This window comes from Mirounga leonina, unplaced genomic scaffold (assembly GCF_011800145.1).
Source record: "Mirounga leonina isolate KUSES-001 unplaced genomic scaffold, KU_Mleo_1.0 Mir_94, whole genome shotgun sequence".
In the NCBI taxonomy this organism is placed as follows: domain Eukaryota; kingdom Metazoa; phylum Chordata; class Mammalia; order Carnivora; family Phocidae; genus Mirounga; species Mirounga leonina.
In genome coordinates, this window is record NW_023270855.1 from 42,940,066 (window position 1) to 42,960,841 (window position 20,776).

The following is a 20,776-nucleotide window of genomic DNA, read 5'->3' on the forward strand; positions in this document are numbered from 1 at the left end:
CCCCGCTGAGCAGGGAGCCCGATGTGGGACTCGATCCCAGGACCCTGGGATCATGACCTGAGCTGAAGGCAGACGCTTAACCATCTGAACCACCCAGGCGCCTGCCATGAATGTTTGCATGAGCATTCCTGGGAATGTTAGTATTAGCCCGAGATGGGATACAATCCCAGGACATTAAGAGGAGAGCTGGCTCAGGGAAGGAGGCTCTGGTCTGGCCACCCACCTGCAGCGTTCTCCGTGGGGCAACCTCCCTATTTGGTGTGAAGTGGACCTGACCTTTGCTTTGTAGTCGGAGGGCCGCGTGCTGAAGGAAGCCACCTACATCAACAAGTCGCTATCATTCCTGGAGCAGGCCATCATTGCCCTCGGGGACCAGAAGCGGGACCACATCCCCTTCCGGCAATGCAAGCTCACCCACGCCCTGAAGGACTCATTAGGTGCGTGTGCAGTTGGTATCGGGGAGGAGGGACAGGCCTGGCCTAGCTGCTGCTGGCGATCATGGACTTGCTCCCTTCCGCTGGCCTGCACTTCCCTGCAGCCTTTTCTCGGTGACCCCAGACACAGACAACAGCATGCGTGGTACCCTCTTTTGTCACCCACGGCGTGCAGTGCTGTTCCCTCAGAACCTTGGCTGGAGCTTTTGCCTCTGTTGGGAATACCTTCTCCTTTCCCCTCCCTAAACCTGGCAGAATCCTTCCATGGCCTTCAAGACCGGGTGGTGGGCCTCTCGCATGCAGCCTTCTCTTCCCCTACAGTCTCCCTGACAGAGGCCCGGGGCCTCTGTCTTTTCATCCTTGTGTCTCCAGGCTTTCGTGTTGGGCCTGATGGCACAGTCGTGGGTGTCTGATTGTTCATGGAGTGCCGCCGGCAGCAAAGCCCTGGCCCACAGCCCTCTGCCCTGCCCCTCCCTGCCCCATTGCCATCTCTCCTCTGCTGTTCCCCCCCGCCCCTTTTAGGTACATCCAGTGGCCTCTCCCCTTCCCTTCCCTCCTCCAGCCTCGTACATGCTTGGATGTGTCCCTTGTGACCCTGCCTGTGTCAGCTCGGGTGGCCGTAACAAAACACCACAGACCTGGGGGGCTTACACAACAGACATTTATCTTTTACGGCTCTGGAGGCTGCAAGTCCCAGATCAAGGTTCAGCATGGATGGTTTCTGGTGAGGACTCTCTTTCTGGCTTGTAGACGCCTGCTTTCTTGCTGCCTTCACATGGTCAAGAGAAAGAAAGAAACGAGAGAGGGACCAGAAAGGGAGACAGAGTTCTGGTCTCTCTCTCTTATAGGGGCACTAATCCCATTATGGGGGCTCTGCCCTCAGCACCTCATCTAAACCTGATTACCTCCCACAAACCCCCTCTCCAGGTGGGATCACATTGGGGGATAGGACTTCAACATAGGAATTTGAGAGGACACAAGCACTCAATCCAAAACAGACGCCCACCAGCCTTAAAGGACTCTCTTGGCAGAAAACCCACATGGTTCGTGGCTCTTCTGTGTCCTGCTTTCTGCAGGGGGAAATTGCAATATGGTCCTCTTGACGAACATCTATGGAGAAGCTGCCCAGTTGGAAGAGACGGTACGTAAAGACAGCCCGTGTGGCCTAGTTGGAATCCTCACGGGTTCCAGGGCTGGGTAAGGGTGGCTCTGGGCTGGCTAAGCTGGCATACTTAGCCATAGACATTGTCAAGAGGGAAGGGATCCAGGGGATGAATCAGCCGAAATTGCTGCGGGAGGCCCAGGCAGGATCCACATACCAAGTACCAAGGGGCAGAGGCTGTGTTGAGGAGGAGACAAGGCAAGAAACAGGCACAGTATGGGGGACTGTGTGAGAGTTTCGCAGGGGGCAAGGACCATGCTGCCTGGGGTGCTGCTCCTGTGAATTGGGATCTAGGACAGTGGATTTCTTGTTCTTCGTAATTACACACTTGAAATCTTAGAAGCACCATGTGGTTATAAGGCCTGTGTGAGCTGACATGTGACAAGCATGTGCTGTGTGCAAGGTGGTGGGGGATACTGGGAAGAGCAGCTTGGTAGAGGTGAGTTATCTGTGGCCCGAGGCCTCAGAGTTCCTTGCCATGGCCCTCAGGAACGTGAGAGGCCCAGATGAAGGAGCCCGTCAAGGGAAGCGGGACTTTTCCTCAAACTGGGGTGAGGAGGGTGGGCACCGAGCCGGCTGGGGTTAAAGGATGGGTGGTACAGAAAGCAGAGATGCTCCTGGCAGAGGGGACTGTGGGCCGGAAGGTGTGGGCCTTGGGAGGAACATCTGGCCACTGCGGGGGGGGCCTGGGAAGGGGAGGGCGAGAACAAACAGTAGCAGCCTCGTGGGTGCAGGTGGCCAGGCTGATGCCGTGGCTGTTCCACTGGTTGCTGGGGTGTCATGGGGTTTGAGTAGGGGAGGGCTGTGGCCAGAGTTGTGACGCAGGGAGATTAACCAGCCTGCAGGGCCCAGGTGACCTGGGAGGGGACAAGCTTATGAGAATCAGAAGCAGTCATATGGGCTCTAATGGCTGAGGCGGTGACGTAAGTGAGCTCACGCAGCTGGGCCCCCTGGCGGGGGCTCCCTTCTTCCTCTGAAGGGCCACTCACCATAAATAAGGCAGATTTGGAAAGCTCTCCATAGGCATTTTGTTTTGTCAAGTGTGGGTGTTTAGGGCAGGCTTCAGTCATCTGGAGAGTCCACTTAGGCGAAACAGGTCCTTTCTAGGCACACTGCAGGGCCTCCCAGTTTCTTGCATTAGGAACCAGCCCTGCGCGTCCAGAGAGGGTGCCCTGGGACTCGGGAGGCCGGGAGGGAGCTCCTGCTGACGTGCAGGCAGCATCCCCAGAGGAGGGCTTCAGGATCCTCCCAGTCTCAAAGCATGACAAAGCACAGGTGAACCCCAAGAGGAACCATATGAAAATCGGGCCTCCTGACTGCCTTGTTGAGAAGTGCCCTCCAGGACAGCGGAAGGCCCCTCTCTCTCCTTATCCCCACCCCTGAGATGGTCACTGCGCAGGAAGCAGCTCTCCTGGTACCTGCCATCCCCAGAGCTTTGTGACCCAGGGCAGCGCCCGCAGAGCCCAGAGCTGCTGTTGGAGGGGCTCAAGGGTTTGGGACAAAGGCCTGTTGGGGTGTGGAAGCTAATGATTCTCTTTTTCAAATGCTTTAAAACTTTCACACAGTTCCTGTCAAGGATCATGTTGCTTTATTCAGTGACACTGCTTGTGATATGTGTGGGAGTAGATGCAGCGAGGGAGTCCTGGCCGAACTTGCTGCTGTGCTCGGAGCAGGAGAGCCTGATTCCGGCCCACACAGAGGCCGCTCCAGCTGCGGTGACAGGGGCCTCCTCCTGAGGTCGCTGTGGGCCAGTTCTGTAGAGAACACGTTATATACCTCTTCACTAAGCCTCCCAGGCTCCAACTTTACAGAGAAGTTCCACAACCTGTCTGAGGTTGCGCGGTTGGTCAGCGGCAGAGTTCTTTTTTTTCTTTTTTTTTTTTTTTTAAGATTTTTATTTATTTATTTGACAGAGAGAGAGCACAAGTAGGCAGAGAGGCAGGCAGAGGGAGAGGGAGAAGCAGACTCTCCACTGAGCAGGGAGCCTGACGCGGGGCTCGATCCCAGGACTCTGGGATCATGACCTGAGCCGAAGGCAGACGCTTAACCGACTGAGCCACCCAGGCGCCCCAGCGGCAGAGTTCTTAACCACTAGACCAGACTGCTTGAAGGAAGAGCCCTTTCAGGCCTTCTTCTGGGTCACTCCTGGGTAACCACTCCCCGCCCCCCCGCCAGCCCAAGCCTCTCTGTTTCAGGGCCCTGAGTCAGCCGGCATGGTGTGAGGTTGGGATCTCAGGGCCCACCTTGTGCTATCACAGGCTGTTCCCCCCTGCCAGGGAGCAGCCTTCCACCTCGCACGCAACAGCAGTGCAGTGGGGCACGGCATCGGAGCGGTTTCTCAAGGGCCTGCTTATGTGGCTGCCTCATGGCCTCCAGCCATAATTACCCCTGCCTGGCTGTCCCTGCGGAGGGACTCGGGTGGAACCCCCAAGAAGGAGACCCCATACTTCACTTTGGAATATGTCTATGTGCAGAGATTCATCTTTCCTGGTGGACTCCTTTGACCTGCTTTGCAAATACCTCCACTCACAAGCAGTTGGCCAGAGACATAGAGGGCTGTCTGATCTGTTTTTCAGCTTTCTTCCCTGCGGTTTGCCAGCAGGATGAAGCTGGTCACCACAGAGCCTGCCATCAACGAAAAGTATGATGCTGAGGTACTAAGGGGCTTGTGGGCAGGTGTGTCACTGTAGAGAAGGTGTGTGGGTGTGCCGCCTGGATCACACAAGCCTGACTTCCCTTCTTGCCTCAACTAAAGATACCCATGCAATCTTGGGTCAGTCCTTTTACACTCTGGGACAGGCCAGAGTCTTCAGAGTCACTGGAGACACCCTAGGGGGCCAGCACACAGGTGAAAGGGTCAGGTTACCACCCAGTTCATATGTGAGGCTTCAGGGCCTCTGACTACCCGGGGCTTCCTTTGAGCTAACTGTTTCAGAGTTAAATAAGTGTGGACCAACTCTTAGACTCATCTGGTTATGTCACTACAAAACCTCTTTCACCCCAGCCTGTATGATCCCTCTAAGCAAGCACAGCTGACCAACCAGAAGGCATGCTCAGCATCACCATTAACCAGGGAAATGCAGGTTGAAAGCTTAGTGGAATTTCACCCTCACAGTAGCCAAAACTAGAATTGTTCCGATCATGGAGAATGACGGTGAGGATGTGCAGAGACAGGAGTGCGTGTCTGTTTCTGGCCAGTGTCGTCCATATAGCTGCTTTGGAGAGCATTTTGGCAACATCTAGCAAAATCAAAACTCATTTACCAATAATTTGGCTTTCCTTTGGGATGCTTGTAGAATCATGGTTACCGGAGACCGGAGCATATGCGTGCCCTAAGCTCATGACAAAGTAGTTAATTAAACCTTCCAGATTCTAAATCCTGACGGAAAATAACGGTCCCTATGGCTCTGTGGAGCTAACCTGTGGCTTGGAGGCTGAGGAGGGGAGTGGCTTAGAGCCGTGGGCTTTCAAACACGCGCAGGCGGGCTTCTGGAATAGCAGCTCACTGGACCCATTCTCGGAGTTCTGATTCCATTGGTGGAGGGGTGAGGCTTAAGGATTCACATTTCTAATAAGTCCCCCACTGCTGTTCTGAGGCCACACTTGAGAACCATTGGCATAGCAGTCAAGAGCTGTGGCCCCCACATCGGGCTGTCCTGGTGCGGCCACCCGCTCTTTCCTTCCATGAGCTGCCTAACCTCGGCAAGATGCTTATCCGTTCTAAGCCTCGGGGTCTTTGATTATAAATTGGAGAAGTAGGGGCGCCTGGGTGGCTCAGTCGTTAAGCGTCTGCCTTCGGCTCAGGTCATGATCCCAGGGTCCTGGGATCGAGCCCCTCATCGGGCTCCCGGCTCAGCGGGGAGCCTGCTTCTCCCTCTCCCACTCCCCCTGCTTGTGTTCCCTCTCTCGCTGTGTCTCTCTCTGTCAAATAAATAAATAAAATCTTAAAAAAAAAAAAAGATAAATTGGAGAAGTAGCGGAATCCACTCTCAAAGAGATGTTGTGAAGAATAAGATAACGGGGAGAAACCCCTTAACACAGTGCTGTCATGGAGTAAATGCTTAATAAATATTTTAGCTAGTCCTCTACTCACTCACTCGTACAGGTCAGCAGTGTCCCTTTCTGGGTGGACAATCTAGAAGCACTCTTTGCATATGTATGTGAACAGCCTTGGAGCAGAACGGAGCTCGTGCTGCTCATTGTGTAGTGAGAAGTTGGGGCTGTGATCAGTAGCCTTTAATTAACAGGAGAGTAGCTAAGTGAGTCACGGAGGGAGGGAGCCGGGGCTCGAGCTGCAAGCATAGATAATCTCAAGTGGGATTGCAGCGGGCCAAACGGTAGCCTCTGTCATTTCCACCAAATCTAAAAATGTGCAAAGCAAAGCTGAATATCATTAATGGATAGATGCGAGTGCAGTGAAAGAAAAAAGCATGGGGGTGGAAAGACCAAACCGAGGCTGGGGGTTCCCTCTGGGATGTCAGGGGGGATGGACTTAGAGTGAGGTTCATAGGGGCTTCATTTTTATCTGCCATGTTTTAGCTCTTAAAATGAAAAACAAAAAAACTGAAGCCAATAGGGCAGCATGCTGTTCAAGTCAGGTTTTGGGGTGGTCTTCCCAGGTTTCATGGCATTATTTACTATGCTTTTCTGTAGCTTGGAGGTTTTATTTATTTTCGTCTGGTGTTCTCTGAGCTCGGGACCCCCACATCGCCACGTGCAAACCTGGCTGGGTAGTAGGCGTTGTGCAGGAACTTCTGTGCCCTTCCATGTAATTTTTGTTCTGAAATGGGCATTATTGGTCCTGGCCAACCAAGTCTCCATGACATCCAACGTGACCATGTTTATAATCTTTATGATCAGCATTTATGAGCATGAGCTCTTGAGAGAGACCTGAGAAATTACTTTGGTGGCCCCCTTCCCTGGACTACAGCCAGCCTGCCTATGTTATTTCTAGCGCCATTCTCAGCATCGATGCCTGTTTTCAAGGTGGTGGGGGAGCTTCCACAGAATTTCCTTGGCGGTGGGGCTGGTTGTAAGGCGGGAGACTGGATTCCTCATCTGCCTCTGCCACCAGTTGTCTCTGAGCCTCGGAGTTTTCACCCTTGAACGAGGGGTTGGACTGATGAACTCCAGTGACCCTCCCGCTCTGGGAGTCTGTGATTCTGTGAGGGGGTGTAAAAGTTGGCGAGCCTCGGGCATAAACAAGCAACAGAGAGACACTTGGTATTCTGCTCTGCTGAGAGAAGAGAGGGCCTGCAGGCCGCAGGGAGCGGGAGGTCAACGAGGGAAGCTTCCTGGGCAGAGAGCCACTCCTAGCTTGGTGTGCTACTTAAACAGAACTTTCTGAATTATCCTCATTACGTCTATGCTGAAAACCCCTGACCATCAGGAAACTCATGTGAGTCTGTGCTGATTCCATCCAGAAAATGTCCCTGACCTTTAAAGGAGTTGGTCAGGTGTTGTGTTCTACTTAGGGTACCAAAAAAAAAAGGGAGTCAGTCAGCCAGGAGGTGCTGCCAGGTCCTGTTCTGTGGGGTCTGCTGCTCTAGCCCTGTGTTTCTGAGCAGCTTCTCCAATCAGTACAGGGGGGCCAGGTGGAGGCCACTAAGTCTGCTGGGCATTAGGAGAAGCAGCTCCTATGCTCTCAAGATGCGACGTGGAGGCTGGTTACCCTGGGAGCCGATGGCCCATTTCCCACATTACCTGACTGGCCCAGAGATCTAAGCCCGGCTCCCCATGCCACACTGGGCTGTCATCCCGCTGGGGACCCTCAACGGTGCAAGCAGACTTTCCCTAACTGGGCATGTTGTCTCTTCCAGAGTGGAGATCCCTCAGCGGAGAGGAGGGGCTGGCCACCAAGCCTCTCCCGTTGCCTCATAGGAAGTCTACCTGAAAGAGACCATCTTGGGGCTTCCCAGAGGGGCAGAGCCAGGATTTGGACCCTGGTCATGTGCTTTGAGTCCCAGGCTTTGTGCCCTGAATTGCCACAGAGCCACCAGGATGCCAGGGTTCTGTCACCCCTTGCTGCAGACTGGTCACAGCTTTGGTCACCAGTCCCAGGATCCAGTTGTCAGGAGCTCCCTCCAGTGGCCATTTTTTTTTAAAGATTTTATTTATTTATTTGAGAGAGAGAGAATGAGAGAGAGTGAGCACATGAGAGGGGGGAGGATCAGAGGGAGAAGCAGACTCCCTGCCGAGCAGGGAGCCCGATGCGGGACTCGATCCAGGGACTCCAGGATCATGACCTGAGCCGAAGGCAGTCGCTCAACCAACTGAGCCACCCAGGCGCCCCCAGTGGCCATTTTTTGACAACTGAAGGAAGCCCTCTTCACAGTGAAGATTCTCAGCATAAAATCCCTTGTACCTCTCATCTGAAAGACTCTAGGGCAGTATCTACCAACTGTAAAATGACTCAGCAGTCCTGTTTCTAGAAATATCATTAATCCATTCACTTGAAATCTACAGAGCACTTACCATGTGCCGGACACTCTTTGAAGCACTTGGAGTGTTAGTGTACAAATAAACACACAGATCTCTGTCCTCAAAGAGCTGATGGTCCGCTGAGGGTGGGAGAGAGAGAGAGGTAATAAATAAAAGAAATAAGGGAGTCTAGGGGTGCCTGACTGGCTCAGTTGGGAGAGCATGTGACTTTTGATCTTCAGGTTGTGAGTTTGAGCCCCACGTTGGATATAGAGATTACTTAAATAAACTATATAAAAAAAAAAAGGAAGTGAGTCTAGATCTTGCTATTTGCAACAACACGGATGGACCTGGAGGACGTTACGCCAAGTGAAATAAACCAGATACAGAAAGAAAAATATTGCATGATCTCACTTATATGTAAACCTAAAAGGTCAGATTAATAGAAGCAGGGAATAGAGCAGTGGTTACGAAGAGTAGGGGCAGGGGCCGAGGAAAGGGGAGATGTTGGTCAAAGGGCACAAATTCTCATTTATGGAATGGATAAGTTCTGGGAATCTAATGTATAACATGGTGACCATAGTTAATAATATTGTATCGTATATTGGAAATTTGCTAAGAGAGTAGGCCTCAGAAGCTCTTACCACACAGAAAAATGGTCACTAGGTGAGGAGATAGATAATGTTAATTAACTTGACTGTAGTAATCATTTCGCTGTGTATATGTATATCATGTTGTACACCTTAAATATTCATACCTCCAGAGATATCGTGGGTTCAGTTCCAGACAACTATAATATACTGACTATCACAATAAAGTGAGTTAAATGAATTTTGTGGTTTCCCAGTGCCTATAAAAGTTATGTTTACATTATACTGTAGTCTATTAAGTGTGCAGTCGCATTGTATCTAAAAAAAAATGTACATACCTTAATTTAAGAATGCTTTCTCGATGGGGCACTTGGGTGGCTCAGTCGGTTGAGCATCCAACTCTTGATCTCAGCTCCGGTCTTGATCTCAGGAGCGTGAGTTCAAACCCCATGTTGGGCTCCATGCTGGGCGGGGAGCCTACGCAAAAAAAAAAAAAAAAAAAAAATAATAATAATAATAAATAAATAACTTAAAAAAATACTTTATCGCTAAAAAACGCTAATCATCATCTGAGCTTTCAGCGAGTCGTAATCACTGAACACAGATCACATAACAAATATAGTAAAAATGAAAAGGTTTGAAATATTATGAGAATCACCAAAATGTGATACAGAGACATGAGGTGAGCAAATGCTGTTGGAAAAATAGACTTGCCTGAGCTGGGGTTGCCACAAACCTTCAATTTGTAAAAAAAAATGCAGTATCTGGGAAGTTCAGTAAAGCAAAGTGCAATGAAATCAGGTACGCCTGCGTACGATTCTCTTTAAAGATTTCTTTAAATGAGATAGCTAAGTTCTAGAGCTCCACCATCCAGTACCGTAGCTGCTACTTGCTTGGGGCTATTTAAATTAGTTAAATCAAATTAAAAGTTCACTTCCTGGGTCACCCTAGTGACATTCAAGTGTTCAGTAGCTACATGTAGCTCGCGGCACAGATACAGACCATTTCCATCATTACAGAAAGTTCTATTAAACAGCACTGCTCTAGGGACACCTGGGTGGCTCAGATGGTTAAGCGTCTGCCTTCGGCTCAGGTCACGATCTCAGGGTCCTGGGATCGAGTCCCACATCGGGCTCCCTGCTCCTTGGGAGACTGCTTCTCCCTCTGCCACTCTCTCTCTCTCTCTCTGTCTCTCATGAATAAATAAATAAAATCTTTAAAAAAAAAAATAAAAAATAAACAGCACTGCTCTAGGGTATGTTGGTGATAGGTGCTATGAAAAAAATTAGAGCAAGATTTGCAAAAAAGAGTGGTGTGGGGGTGGGGAGGGGATTGCAGTTTTCTGTGGGGTGATTGAAGTGTGCCTAATTTAGAAGCTTTTGAACAAAGACTTGAAGGAGGTGTGGGGGTGAGCCAGGGCAATACTTGGGGGAAGAGTGTCCTGGGCAGAGGGGATAGGCAAGGCAGAGGCGGGAGTGTGCCGATTTGGTAGGACTGGAATGAGCTGGGGGAGGGGAACAGTAGGGAAGAAGTAATGGGGGCAGGTCACAAAGAGCCTGTGTGACCCTACAAAAACCTAGAAAGACACAAAGATAGAAGGACAAAAATGCTGTGCACTGTTGTTTGTAGCAGCAAAAATATTAGAGGTGACGTACCTGATTATCAGCAGGGAACAGTGACATGTCTGTGCAGTGGTTGGGAAGGATGAGGGTAGAAGGTACGGCTGTGTTGGAAAGCATCCTGGTGGCAGTGGGCTGCACTGAGAGGGCCATCACCCTGGTAGACTAGAAATCTGAAGCTCCCGGGAGTTGTGGTGTGAGGTTGCCCTGTGGGTTCCTGTGCTCACTCTCTTCTGTCTCCGCTGCTGTAAGAGGCAGAGGCCAGGGGACTGCTGAGGCCCCCGCAGACCCTAAACTCACCCCAGTTGGGGAAAAGTCACCAGCGGGGAGGGAATTGTCCAGATGCTGACATCACACCCCATGGGTTTCCAGGAGGGGCCGGGATGTCCAGGCATAGGTTAGGGAATTGTGGGCTTGATATGGAAGAGGCAGGGTGGCCTCTGTGACTGGCCTCCCTGCCCCTCCCCAAACTGTTTTCTGGCAGCGAATGGTCAAGAACCTGGAGAAGGAGCTGGTGCTGCTCAAGCAGGAGCTGGCCATCCATGACAGCCTGGTAAGGGGCTTGAGGCAGGGGTCTGGAGTGGGGGCTGGCTGGACTGCTAGAGGGGCTCGGGTCAGGGTACCAGGTGGGCAGAGGGACTGGGTGGACAGGAGCCAGATGGGTGGGAGGGCCAAGTAGGCAGGGAGACTTGGCCAGGGGGCCTGGGGAGCAGGAATGCCTGGAGGGCAGGGATCCTAGAAGAGCAGGAGGATGTGGGCAGGGGTGTCAGATATCAGGGAGCGGAGGCAGACAGTTGACAGGAGAACGAGGGGCAGGGGGCCAGGTGCCAGGCAGCTAGGGCAGGGGCAGATAGCATGATGGTCAAGGTCAGGGGAGGTGGGGCAGATTGGGCAGTGAGGGAGGGGGCGGCAGCAGAGGGCCCTGAGGGCAGAGAGTGGGAATGGGAGACCTCTGGTGGCTTGCCTGGGCCTGCTCACGGTCCAGGGGGGCTCTTGAGGCAGAGGCAGCCACCCTCTTCCCATGGCCCTCATGCTACAGAGTGTGCTGAGACTCAGCCAGCAGAGCCCCCCCTTGCTTGGAGTGGCAAGCCCATGTCAGGCGGCTCTCGAGACCCAGTTGTCCCTCTGTGACCCGAGCACCTGGCCAGGACCCAGTGGTCCTGCCCTGTGTCCAACCTCCCCTGAACGGTTCTCAGAATGACCCCTGCTGCCCCTGTTGGGCTCAGGTGTTTGGAGCTTGTTGACATGTTCTTCATCCTCCTCCAAGGCCAACCGTACCCTTGTGAACTATGATCCCATGGATGAAACCCAGATTGCTGAGATCAACTCCCAGGTGCGGAGGTACCTGGAGGGGACACTGGATGAGATTGACGTAAGGAGCCTTTCCTTGGGACCATGCCTTCCCTTTCCTGGGCATCCCCCCCTTGTGCTGTGCTGGCCTTGGAACTTCACACCGAGTGGGTACGGTGGGTATGGGGTGGGTGGTGCTGGACCCCTGGCCTCAGGCCCTACAGCCTACGGAGGACTCAGCATCCGTGTTTAGGGTTACAAGGATGGGTGTGCCCCTCAGAGTGGCCAGCAGCCTTGAACACACTTGACCACACAGGGGTGGTCCATCACCCCAGGCACAGGTGTGGTCCCTGGAGCCAGGCTGCCCGGATGACATCCCAGCTCAGTTGTCTCCTTGCTGAGTGACTTCAGCAAAACGCTCAACCTCCTGTACTTGGAGTGAGGAGGGAAACCAAAGTGGAATTAACTGAGCTGCCGCAGCTCAGGTGCTCAGCTGTGCTGGGCGGAGTGAGGTCATTCAAGGATGATGGTCATGCGGGCTGACAGGGCAGACATGCAGGGCCTGTGTTGGAGTAGGCCAAGGAGGAAGAGTCCGCAGCCACACAGGGAAGGGTCCTCAGAGAGAAGGGTGCGTTCTGTTTTTACAGTGCAGGCCAGCAAACCCCTCATCAGGGAGCTACATGGCAGATCACCCCCCCACCCCCACCCCAGGCCTGTTACTGTGGCAGCTATAACTGGCAGGCCTGGGACAACAGGGGTGGGCTCTTCTGGCCTTGGAGGAGGGTTAGTCCCAGAATGACCCTCCGGCAAGGGTAATGCTTGTGGTCTGTAGGGCCAAGAGGGAAGCCATTGGCCTTCCTCTAGCCACAGATGTGTGTGTGCCAAACAGAAAGTTCATAACGGAACCTTGTAGAAACAGGAGAGAGCTGAAGACCATAAATTTTATTAAAATTTTTTCTTAGTATTTTCGAGAACTAGAGTCATTTTAATTTTATAGAGACCTTCACTTAGAAAAGGTAATTTTTAAAGATTCATTTATTTGAGAGAGAGAGCGTGAGCATGCAAGCGTGGCAAAGGGAGAGGGAGAGAGAATCTCAAGCAGACTCCCCGCTGAGCATGGAGCCTGATAGGGGCTGCATCTCATGACCCTGAGATCACAGCCTGAGCCGAAACCAAGAGTCAGCTGTTTAACTGATTGCACCACTCAGGAGCTCCAGGGAAGGTCATTTTTATAACCTCAGTAAATACTTAGTTTGAAAACTATGAATCAATTGTTTCTCTGTTCTTTTTTTTGTTTTTTTAAGATTTTATTTATTCATTTGAGAGAGAGAGACAGAGCCAAGCAGGGGGAGAAGCAGACGGAGAGGGAGAAGCAGGCTCCCCGCTGAGCTGGGAGCGCGACGCAGGGCTCAATCCCAGGACCTGGAAATCATGACCTGAGCTGAAGGCAGATGCCCAATTACTGAGCCACCCAGGCACCCGTTTCTCTGTTCTTGAGGAGATTTCAGATGTTCCATTCTTAAGGCAGATGATCAAGGGTTAGCCGAAGAGTCCTGGTTTCTCTACTAACCATAGACACACCCTCAGTCCTGTGCTGCCTGAAGCCCAACCTCTCTGCCTTGCTGTCTTCCCTCCAGATCATCAACCTCAGACAGATCCAGGAGGTGTTCAATCAGTTCCGGGTGGTGCTGAGGTAAGGGACCCCCACCCACCCACCTGACTCCTACATCAGGCTGTCATTTTCGTTTCCCATGGTCAAGGTGTGGCCTCTAAGCACACTGCCTTGTTTCTCATGGGTGAGAAGCCAGCTCAGAGTCCTTGGGGTGTGCCCAGGCCCTTGAGCTCTCAGATCCTCCAGCCCTCCCTTTCCCCTGGGGGAAGCGGGGAGGAGAGCCCTCCAATCAAGGACAGCTCAGAGAGGAAGTGGTCCCTGGTGGGTGTTTCCTGAGTTCATTAATTAGACGGGAGGTCCTTCTGGAGTACCAGCCCTGAGTGTGGCCAGAGCAGGGCATCTTGAATACTCCCTGTGCCCAACCCCCACTTCAGGAGTCATTTGCAGTTTATTTAGGTGCAGACACACCTGTAGACTGAGCAGCTCATGCTGGGTAGTAGCACAGACATGGGTCACATGATTCCCAAGGGCCTTGTAAAGATAGAACCTGGGTGGGAAAGCATGGTCCTGAGGCAGGCTTACAGTCCTTGTTAAAGTTTTGGAGCAGAAGTGCCTGGCACATAAGGGTGGCCACTGCGGATTTTAGGGCTGGACAGTGGGTGTGTGCCCTGAGGAATCGGGGTGTGGAATGGGCTTGTTTGGTCTAGTCTGGTTCATGATGAGGGTATGGTTCCATCCCAAGGGGCCACACCCAAATGACTTCTAATTCCCATACTTGGTTCTTGCTCTGGAAGGTTCAGCCTAGCGCCAAAGTGCGAGGTGTTCTCTCATTCTCTCTTTCAAGCCAACAGGAACAGGAGGTGGAGTCCACTTTGCGCAGGAAATACACCCTCATAGACAAGAATGACTTTGCCGCCATCTCTGCAGTCCAGAAGGTATGCATGGTTGCTTCTTGTTGACAGCATTCATGTCAGACTTTTTCCATCTCCAGACCTTTCCAGAAACAGCAGGTGTTCCGCATTAGAGCAGATCTGGGGTTGCAACAGATAATGGTAACACCAGGTTGAGTGGGACCCATGCAAGAGTAAACCATATATGAATTCAAAATGGTCTACAGTGTTGGAGACATGACCATAAACATGACCATAAACAAGACCAGTTCCTGGAGTTAGGTTGGAGACGGGCCTTAAGATCCTCAAGGAGACACCAGACCATCGAGTGGATTTGATGTGGAACATGGACGTTGGTAGGGTGATCAGAGATAGTGCTGTTGGAGATAGCCTGAAGCTAGCAGCCTAGGCCTGCTATCTTGGCATGTGGGGTGAACATGCCCACCTGGGTACATGTACACTTGGGTCCCCCACAGGCCAAAACCCTTAATCTAACCCTCGGCCCTGTGGCTGGCCTCTCTCCAGGCAGGGCTTGTGGACGTTGATGGCCATCTAGTGGGTGAGCCTGATGGACAAGGCTTCGGACTCGGGGTCATCCCTTACTCTACCAAACCTGGGAAGAAATCCAAGTCCAAGAAGACATTCAAAGAACAGCTCAGGTGAGGAACCTTCCTGTTGCTTTACCTGCTGAGCATCTGGCCCTCCTTGGCTGGTGAAAGAGAGGACACAAGCTAGTGTCTTCGCTACTGGGTGGTCCCAGTTGCTCGTATTGCCTGCCAATACTAGCAACATCTGTGGGGCCCAGGCTGTGCTGGTTACCTCTTATCCACACAGCAACCCCAGGAGGTAGGAGTTCATGTCTCCATTTTACTGATGTAGATACCAAAGCTCGGAGAGGCGAAATCACTCCCAAGGTCACACCACTGAGGAGTGATAGAGTGGAAGAGAGAAGCCGGGCTAGCACCCCCCTACCCCCAGTACTACATGCGGAAACCACCCCTAACCGGAGTCCTTTTGTGACCCAGCTCCCTGGTACTCATGTCACCTAAAAACCCCAGTTCACCTTCCAGACAAGAATCATTTGCGTGTGCCGGGTGAGAGGAGTGTCAAGGCTCACTTAATGAGATGCCGTCCCTGGAAGATGCTGGTAGTGGTGGACGTGAACACAGGCTCTAGGAGGCTCCTCTCACTGAAGGCGTCACCTCGTGGGAGGCATGACAGCCTCTCTGTGCTTCCATTTCCTTCTCCCTAAATTGGGAATCCTAATAGTAGCTTCAAAGTCAGGGGGGTTACTGGGAAGATAAATGGGTGAAGGCAGTCCCTGTACCTAGAAAGTAGGCAGTGCGAATGTGATGTTGCTGTTATTCCATCTGCTAAAGAAACACAGGCCAGAGCTGACTGTAGAAAACTGTTCCATGCAGAACAGGAGTCGGGTAGCAGGGGTTGCCGAGGCCCCTGGCCTCCTCCTGACGGCTCAGGCCGGCTCAGATGTGCCTCTCTGAGGAGGAAGACCCTGGGCACCATCACTTGGAGAGCGAGGGCAGCTACTTTCCTGGGGGTGGGTGTGGGCACTCGTGGAGGCGGGAGAGCAGGTCGTGGACTGGTCAGGGCAGCAGGGCAGACATGTCTTGCTTTACCTTTGGTCCGCAGACAGACCTACCCTGGGTGGGAGCTCTGCCACCCGTTCCCCGGGAGGCCTGTGTGATCAAGACCTCAGCAGCCCGGATGCTCCGGGAGCCTGTGGCCCGCCCCACAGGTCCAGCCGCTTTCAGACCTGGAGCCTGCCTAGTTTTCCCAGGTGTCTCCTGGCTGGGATGGGACTTCTGATGTCTGAGGGTTTGGAAATGTCACTCCCCTAAGTACCAGAGACACCTTACTGCCCATGACTGAGCCCTGGGGCCTCCCTGCCTTCTCCTTCCAGCTCCTCAGCAAAAAAGGAAGGTGCCAGCAGCCCTGTGAGTGGCAAGGATTTGGAGGTCTCTACCTCCAAGACCCAGCTGACCCCGTCCTCCAAGGAGGGGGATGTCAAAGAGCTGCCTCTGAGGGACCGGGAGACCTCCAGCATTGAGCCTCTTCCCTCAGACTCCCCGAAGGAGGAATCACGCCCACCCAGGTAACACCTCATGCAAGTTCACCAGATCATTCAAAACCAGAGTGTGACCCTCAGCATGTCAAGAGCGCCTGCAGATAGATGAGAAATAAAATAGGGGATAATAGGCAAAGACTAGGAGCACAGTCCAGAAAGAAGCAACGTGATGGCTTCTCCACAGGTGAAATGGTCCCACCTCAGGAGTCCTCCAATATACGCAGTTATACCTGGAATCATTTTAGGCCCTTCAAATAGCAGTTATTTAAATAATTACATTTACATTGAAAAAAATAACTAAAGCGTTCAAAAGGCTCCAAATTCTCAAGGCATGAGACCCCTTCCTCTATAGCTCCTCAGTTCCTCTCCCTGGCGAGCCAGCAGTTGAGTGTCCAGTAATGTATCCTGAGGAAACAGAGATGTGGACAGAGATTTATGCAAACGGATGTTCATGGCATCATTACTTTAAAAAGCCAAAAACAATTTTGGGAAACACCTTCAGTAGCTAACATTACGGAAAAGGTACTAAGTGAATGATCATCTCTGCCCTTGGGATGTACGAGGATGTGCATGAAGAATTTTTTCCCCAGCAGGTGAACATTTCCAAGAACTCAGAGAAGTTGAAAGTACTGTACAGCAAACACCCACTTGATTCTACATTTAACACATTACTTACTTCATCATGCATCTGTCTTTCTCTCCATCCCTCTTATTTTTTGGATGCATTTCTTTTTTTTTTTTAACTTTAAAAAATTTTTTTATTATATTTTAAAGGTTTTATTTATTTATCTGAGAGAGAACTCGAGAGAGAGAGCACACACACAAGCAGTGGGGAGGGGGAGAGGGAGAGGGAGAAGCAGACTCCCTGCTGAGCAAGGAGCCCGATGCGGGACTCGATCCCAGGACCCAGGGATCATGACCTGAGCTGAAGATGATGCTTAACTGACTGAGCCAAGGTGCCCCTAACTTTTTTTTTTAAGATTCATTGATTTGAGAGAGAGTGTGAGTGAGCAGGGGGAGGGACAGGGAGAGAGAATCCTGAAGCAGACTCCCTGCTGTGCAGGGAGCCCGACGCGGGGCTCGATCCCAGAACCCCAAGATCACGACCTGAACTAAAACCAAGAGCCAGCCATTCAACTGACTGAGCCCCCCAGGCGCCTCTTGATGCATTTCAAAGGAAGTTGCAGACAGTCCACACCCCCTGGCCCCCAACACTTCACCTTACATCTCATTAACCAAAGTTCTCAGAGTACCTTAGAGCATGAAGGAATGCCTCTGTGAAAAATGTAAGATGTAAAATTATATCTACTGCATGACCTCAAACATTGTATCAAAGAAATCCCTGAAGGAGATGCACCAAGGTGTAGTTGCCAGTAGGTAGTGCATGGTTTTTTGCTTTGTTTTCTGTTTCCTACGCTTTTCCTTGCTGTCCTCACTTTCTGCTGTGGTCACGTGTCCTTGCGTGCGGGGAGAGACGGAGACCGGGGAGTGGTTCCTGCACAGGGTGCCTGGGAGTTCTGGCCTCCGGCCCACAGAAGCCCCCCGCTGCTCCCCCCGGGAAGAGAGGCGAGGTGCTGGGCTCTGGCTCCCCTTCCCCTCCCCTTCTGTCTTCAGGCCCAGTACCCCACCCCCCAAACCTGTGGCCTTTGAGGACTTTAAGAATGAGCGGGGCAGTGAGATCAACCGCATCTTCAAAGAGAACAAGTCCATCTTGAACGAGCGGAGGAAAAGGGCCAGTGAGACCACACAGCGCATCAATGCCATCAAGCGGGAGATGGACATGACCAAGGAGGCACTAAATTTTCAGAAGTCACTCCGGGAGAAGCAAGGTGAATGTGGTAGGAAGGTGGCCGGGGGCTGTGGGAGCTGAGTCATCCTGCTCTAAACAGGGCCGTCTTGGGCACAGGAGGACTGAGGTGGGTGGGGGCCAGCAGGGCATGTGGGAGTGTGGTCTTCACGCCTGGGTCATCATGTGGCTCTAGTCAGCCCCGGGGAGCCTTAGGCTCCTTCCCTGTCAGTCAGCCTTCGCCTGTGGGTCTCCCATTATTTTGTTATCTCAGACCTAAGTGCTGGGCCTTCTCCCTGATATGTGCTGTTCCCAGTGGAGAAGCAGGCCTTTGGTTTTATAGAGGCCTCCCCAAGGAGATGGGCAGTTGGTGACCCCCACAAGGGCCCTAGGTCCTCGTGTGGTCTCCTCACTGCCCAGGGTAGTCTGATTGGCATGGGGGTGCTGGTTAAGACACAAGAAACTGAGGAGGGAAAGAGAATATGGGTACCAGAGGGCCTAGGGAGTCATTGTCACTGAGATCATTCCTCATGCCAAATCCTCAACACCCATGCTGGCCTGGCAAAGTCTAGTCTCCTAAGGCAGGTGGTAGGTGTGGGGGGGGGGGGGGGGGGGTCCTCAGGCTCAGAGAGCAGGGACCTCAGTGTGGGGAGGGTGCTCACTGGTTACCCTGACCCTGGTGCCCTTGTCCCAGTGGCAGACAGCGCTCAGCACTGCCCTGAGGTGCCCTCACACCTTGAGTGTGTGGAGGACTTATCGGAGAGGGCTGATCAAACACAGACTCCTAGGCCCTGACTACTGGTTCTAACTCAGGCGATCTGGAGCAAGGCCCAGAACCTGCATTTTAATGAGTAACCATCCTGACTCTGGGGCCAGAGGTTCAGAAGCCACATTCTTGTTCACATTGCTGGTTCCATTGTCCTCCCGACAGGGCACATTGGAGGTTACTGGGCTTTCCCTGGCTAAATCACAGCCTTATTCCAGGCGGGCTTCCTAGGCGGTGATCCGTCGGGGCATCTGCAGATGTCATTTGTTTTATTTCTGCAGGCCAGGTGGCTCATCTCACAGTGAGATGTGCACTTTACTCATTTACGTCTCAGAGGGCAACTCCAAATTTGTGAGGCCACTTTGCTCATACTCTACAGACCAACTGTGACGCACTATTCCAGAGGGCTAAGCCTCCATGGATGTGGGCATGGGAGAGGGCTGGTCATGGTAGCTCCAGATAGGCCCCAACCCAGAACCTCCAGGGTGAAGATTTTACGGGACCAAGGACTTCTTTGTCCCTTCTGCCCACACCTTCTTAGACTATGCAACTTCTTATTACCTATTTACATATCTTAAATAATACATATTCATGCTATGCTGACATATCATTTATGCCTAAATATTCCTGAAAACAGATATTTTTAAGGAATGAGATGAAGATTAAACAAACAATATTTTAAAATAGTTAAAATTTGGGGGTGCCTGGCCGGCTCAGTCGGAAGAGCATATGACTTGATCTCAGGGTCTTGAGTTCGAGCCCCATGTTGGGTGTAGAGATTACGCAAATAAATAAAAACTTAAAATGAAATAAAATATTTAAAATTTTATCTATCAGTATAAAAACATTTTTTTAAAGATTTTATTTGAGAGAGAGAGAGTGAGCACAAGTGGGGGGCAGAGGAAGAGGGAGAAGCAGGCTCCCTGCTGAGCAGGGAGCCTGATGTGTGGGGCTCAATCCCAGGACCCTGGGATCATGACCTGAGCGGAAGGCAGACGCTTAACTGACTGAGCCACCCAGGTGCCCAAAAACACACATTTTTGCTCTTTCCCCCCAACATGAGTTGTTTTCCCATTGGTTGTTAAAATACTAAATAAAATACTTTTATCTTGAGGGAATAGATCAGGTAAATTTGTTTTTTGATTCATTTTGATTGATAGCCACTTATTGGCCCAGCCAGGTCAGCAAATTTGGCATGTTAATTAGTGTTTTGTGAAAGAAAAATGAAAAATCATTTTAGGTTCAACTCTTTGAAGTTTTTTCCTTGGCAATAATCCAAGAACCCCCCGGTGGGACACAAGGTGTTCACGGTCCCTCCCCGTGTCATCAGAATACTGTAAAGACTTTACTCTGTAAAGGACTTGTGTCTATCACAGTGACCACACTGGGGACTGCCCACAGCACACAGACCAGGCCGCTCTGCAGTGAAGGGGAGGGACCTGGGGGGGGGGCCACTCTGTACCCTCCCTCTCTAGACTTCCTGAATTGGGACCAATTCAAGATTCTAATTGCCTGTCCATAAATGGTGTGACAGTGTACCTTAATTTTTTCCCACTGAGTATCAGTGGAAGGACACCTGGAGACTGCCTTATACGCCTCCCCTCCTCACTCTCCGGGGTTCCCTAGGGTGGAAGCCCCACAGCCCTCGTGCGATTGACATGATGCCTGTGGTGAGCTTTCTAGGTCCCGTGGGCAGTGGCCGGCTGAGTGAATGGCTCCACAGACCATGTTATTTTGTCTTAACTCAGCAACCCTCCTCTGACAGACCTTAAAAGCTCATGCCGAGACCATGAGATGACAGATAGCATGACTGACCCCTCTCCTCCTGGAGCCTCTTACAGCCTCTTGACATAATACAGATTTACGCGCTCTGTTCTTAATAACCTTGCCCAGGTGCCTTGTGGTACTAGCCCGTGGTGGCAGTTCATTTATATGACTCACAAAAAAGGTAGACATCCACTTAATTGAGGTGACTCCTGAACTATGTTTGGCCAGTAAGGTTTAAGACCAAAATAAGTGTGAAGCATGCGCCATCTCTACCCTCTCCCCTGCGCACGCCTCCTGTTCTTAAAGTTGCCCTTGTGGCCCCCTCTGAGCTGAACTCCCTCTTCCGGTGAGATG

At 51.8% G+C, this 20,776-nt stretch overlaps 1 protein-coding gene across 2 annotated transcripts in view; it reads left to right on the forward strand.

The window, feature by feature from the left end:
* Positions 1-20,776, forward strand: part of KIF9 (kinesin family member 9) — a 48,897-nt gene that overhangs the window by 18,891 nt on the left and 9,230 nt on the right. For both annotated transcript variants that reach the window (XM_034997275.1, XM_034997274.1), the window contains 10 exons: positions 290-437; positions 1,511-1,575; positions 4,173-4,250; positions 10,710-10,778; positions 11,493-11,597; positions 13,153-13,208; positions 13,972-14,062; positions 14,543-14,676; positions 15,939-16,130; positions 17,718-17,932. In XM_034997275.1, coding sequence (XP_034853166.1) covers positions 290-437; positions 1,511-1,575; positions 4,173-4,250; positions 10,710-10,778; positions 11,493-11,597; positions 13,153-13,208; positions 13,972-14,062; positions 14,543-14,676; positions 15,939-16,130; positions 17,718-17,932 — 1,153 coding nt within the window. The remainder of the gene's footprint in view (positions 1-289; positions 438-1,510; positions 1,576-4,172; positions 4,251-10,709; positions 10,779-11,492; positions 11,598-13,152; positions 13,209-13,971; positions 14,063-14,542; positions 14,677-15,938; positions 16,131-17,717; positions 17,933-20,776) is intronic.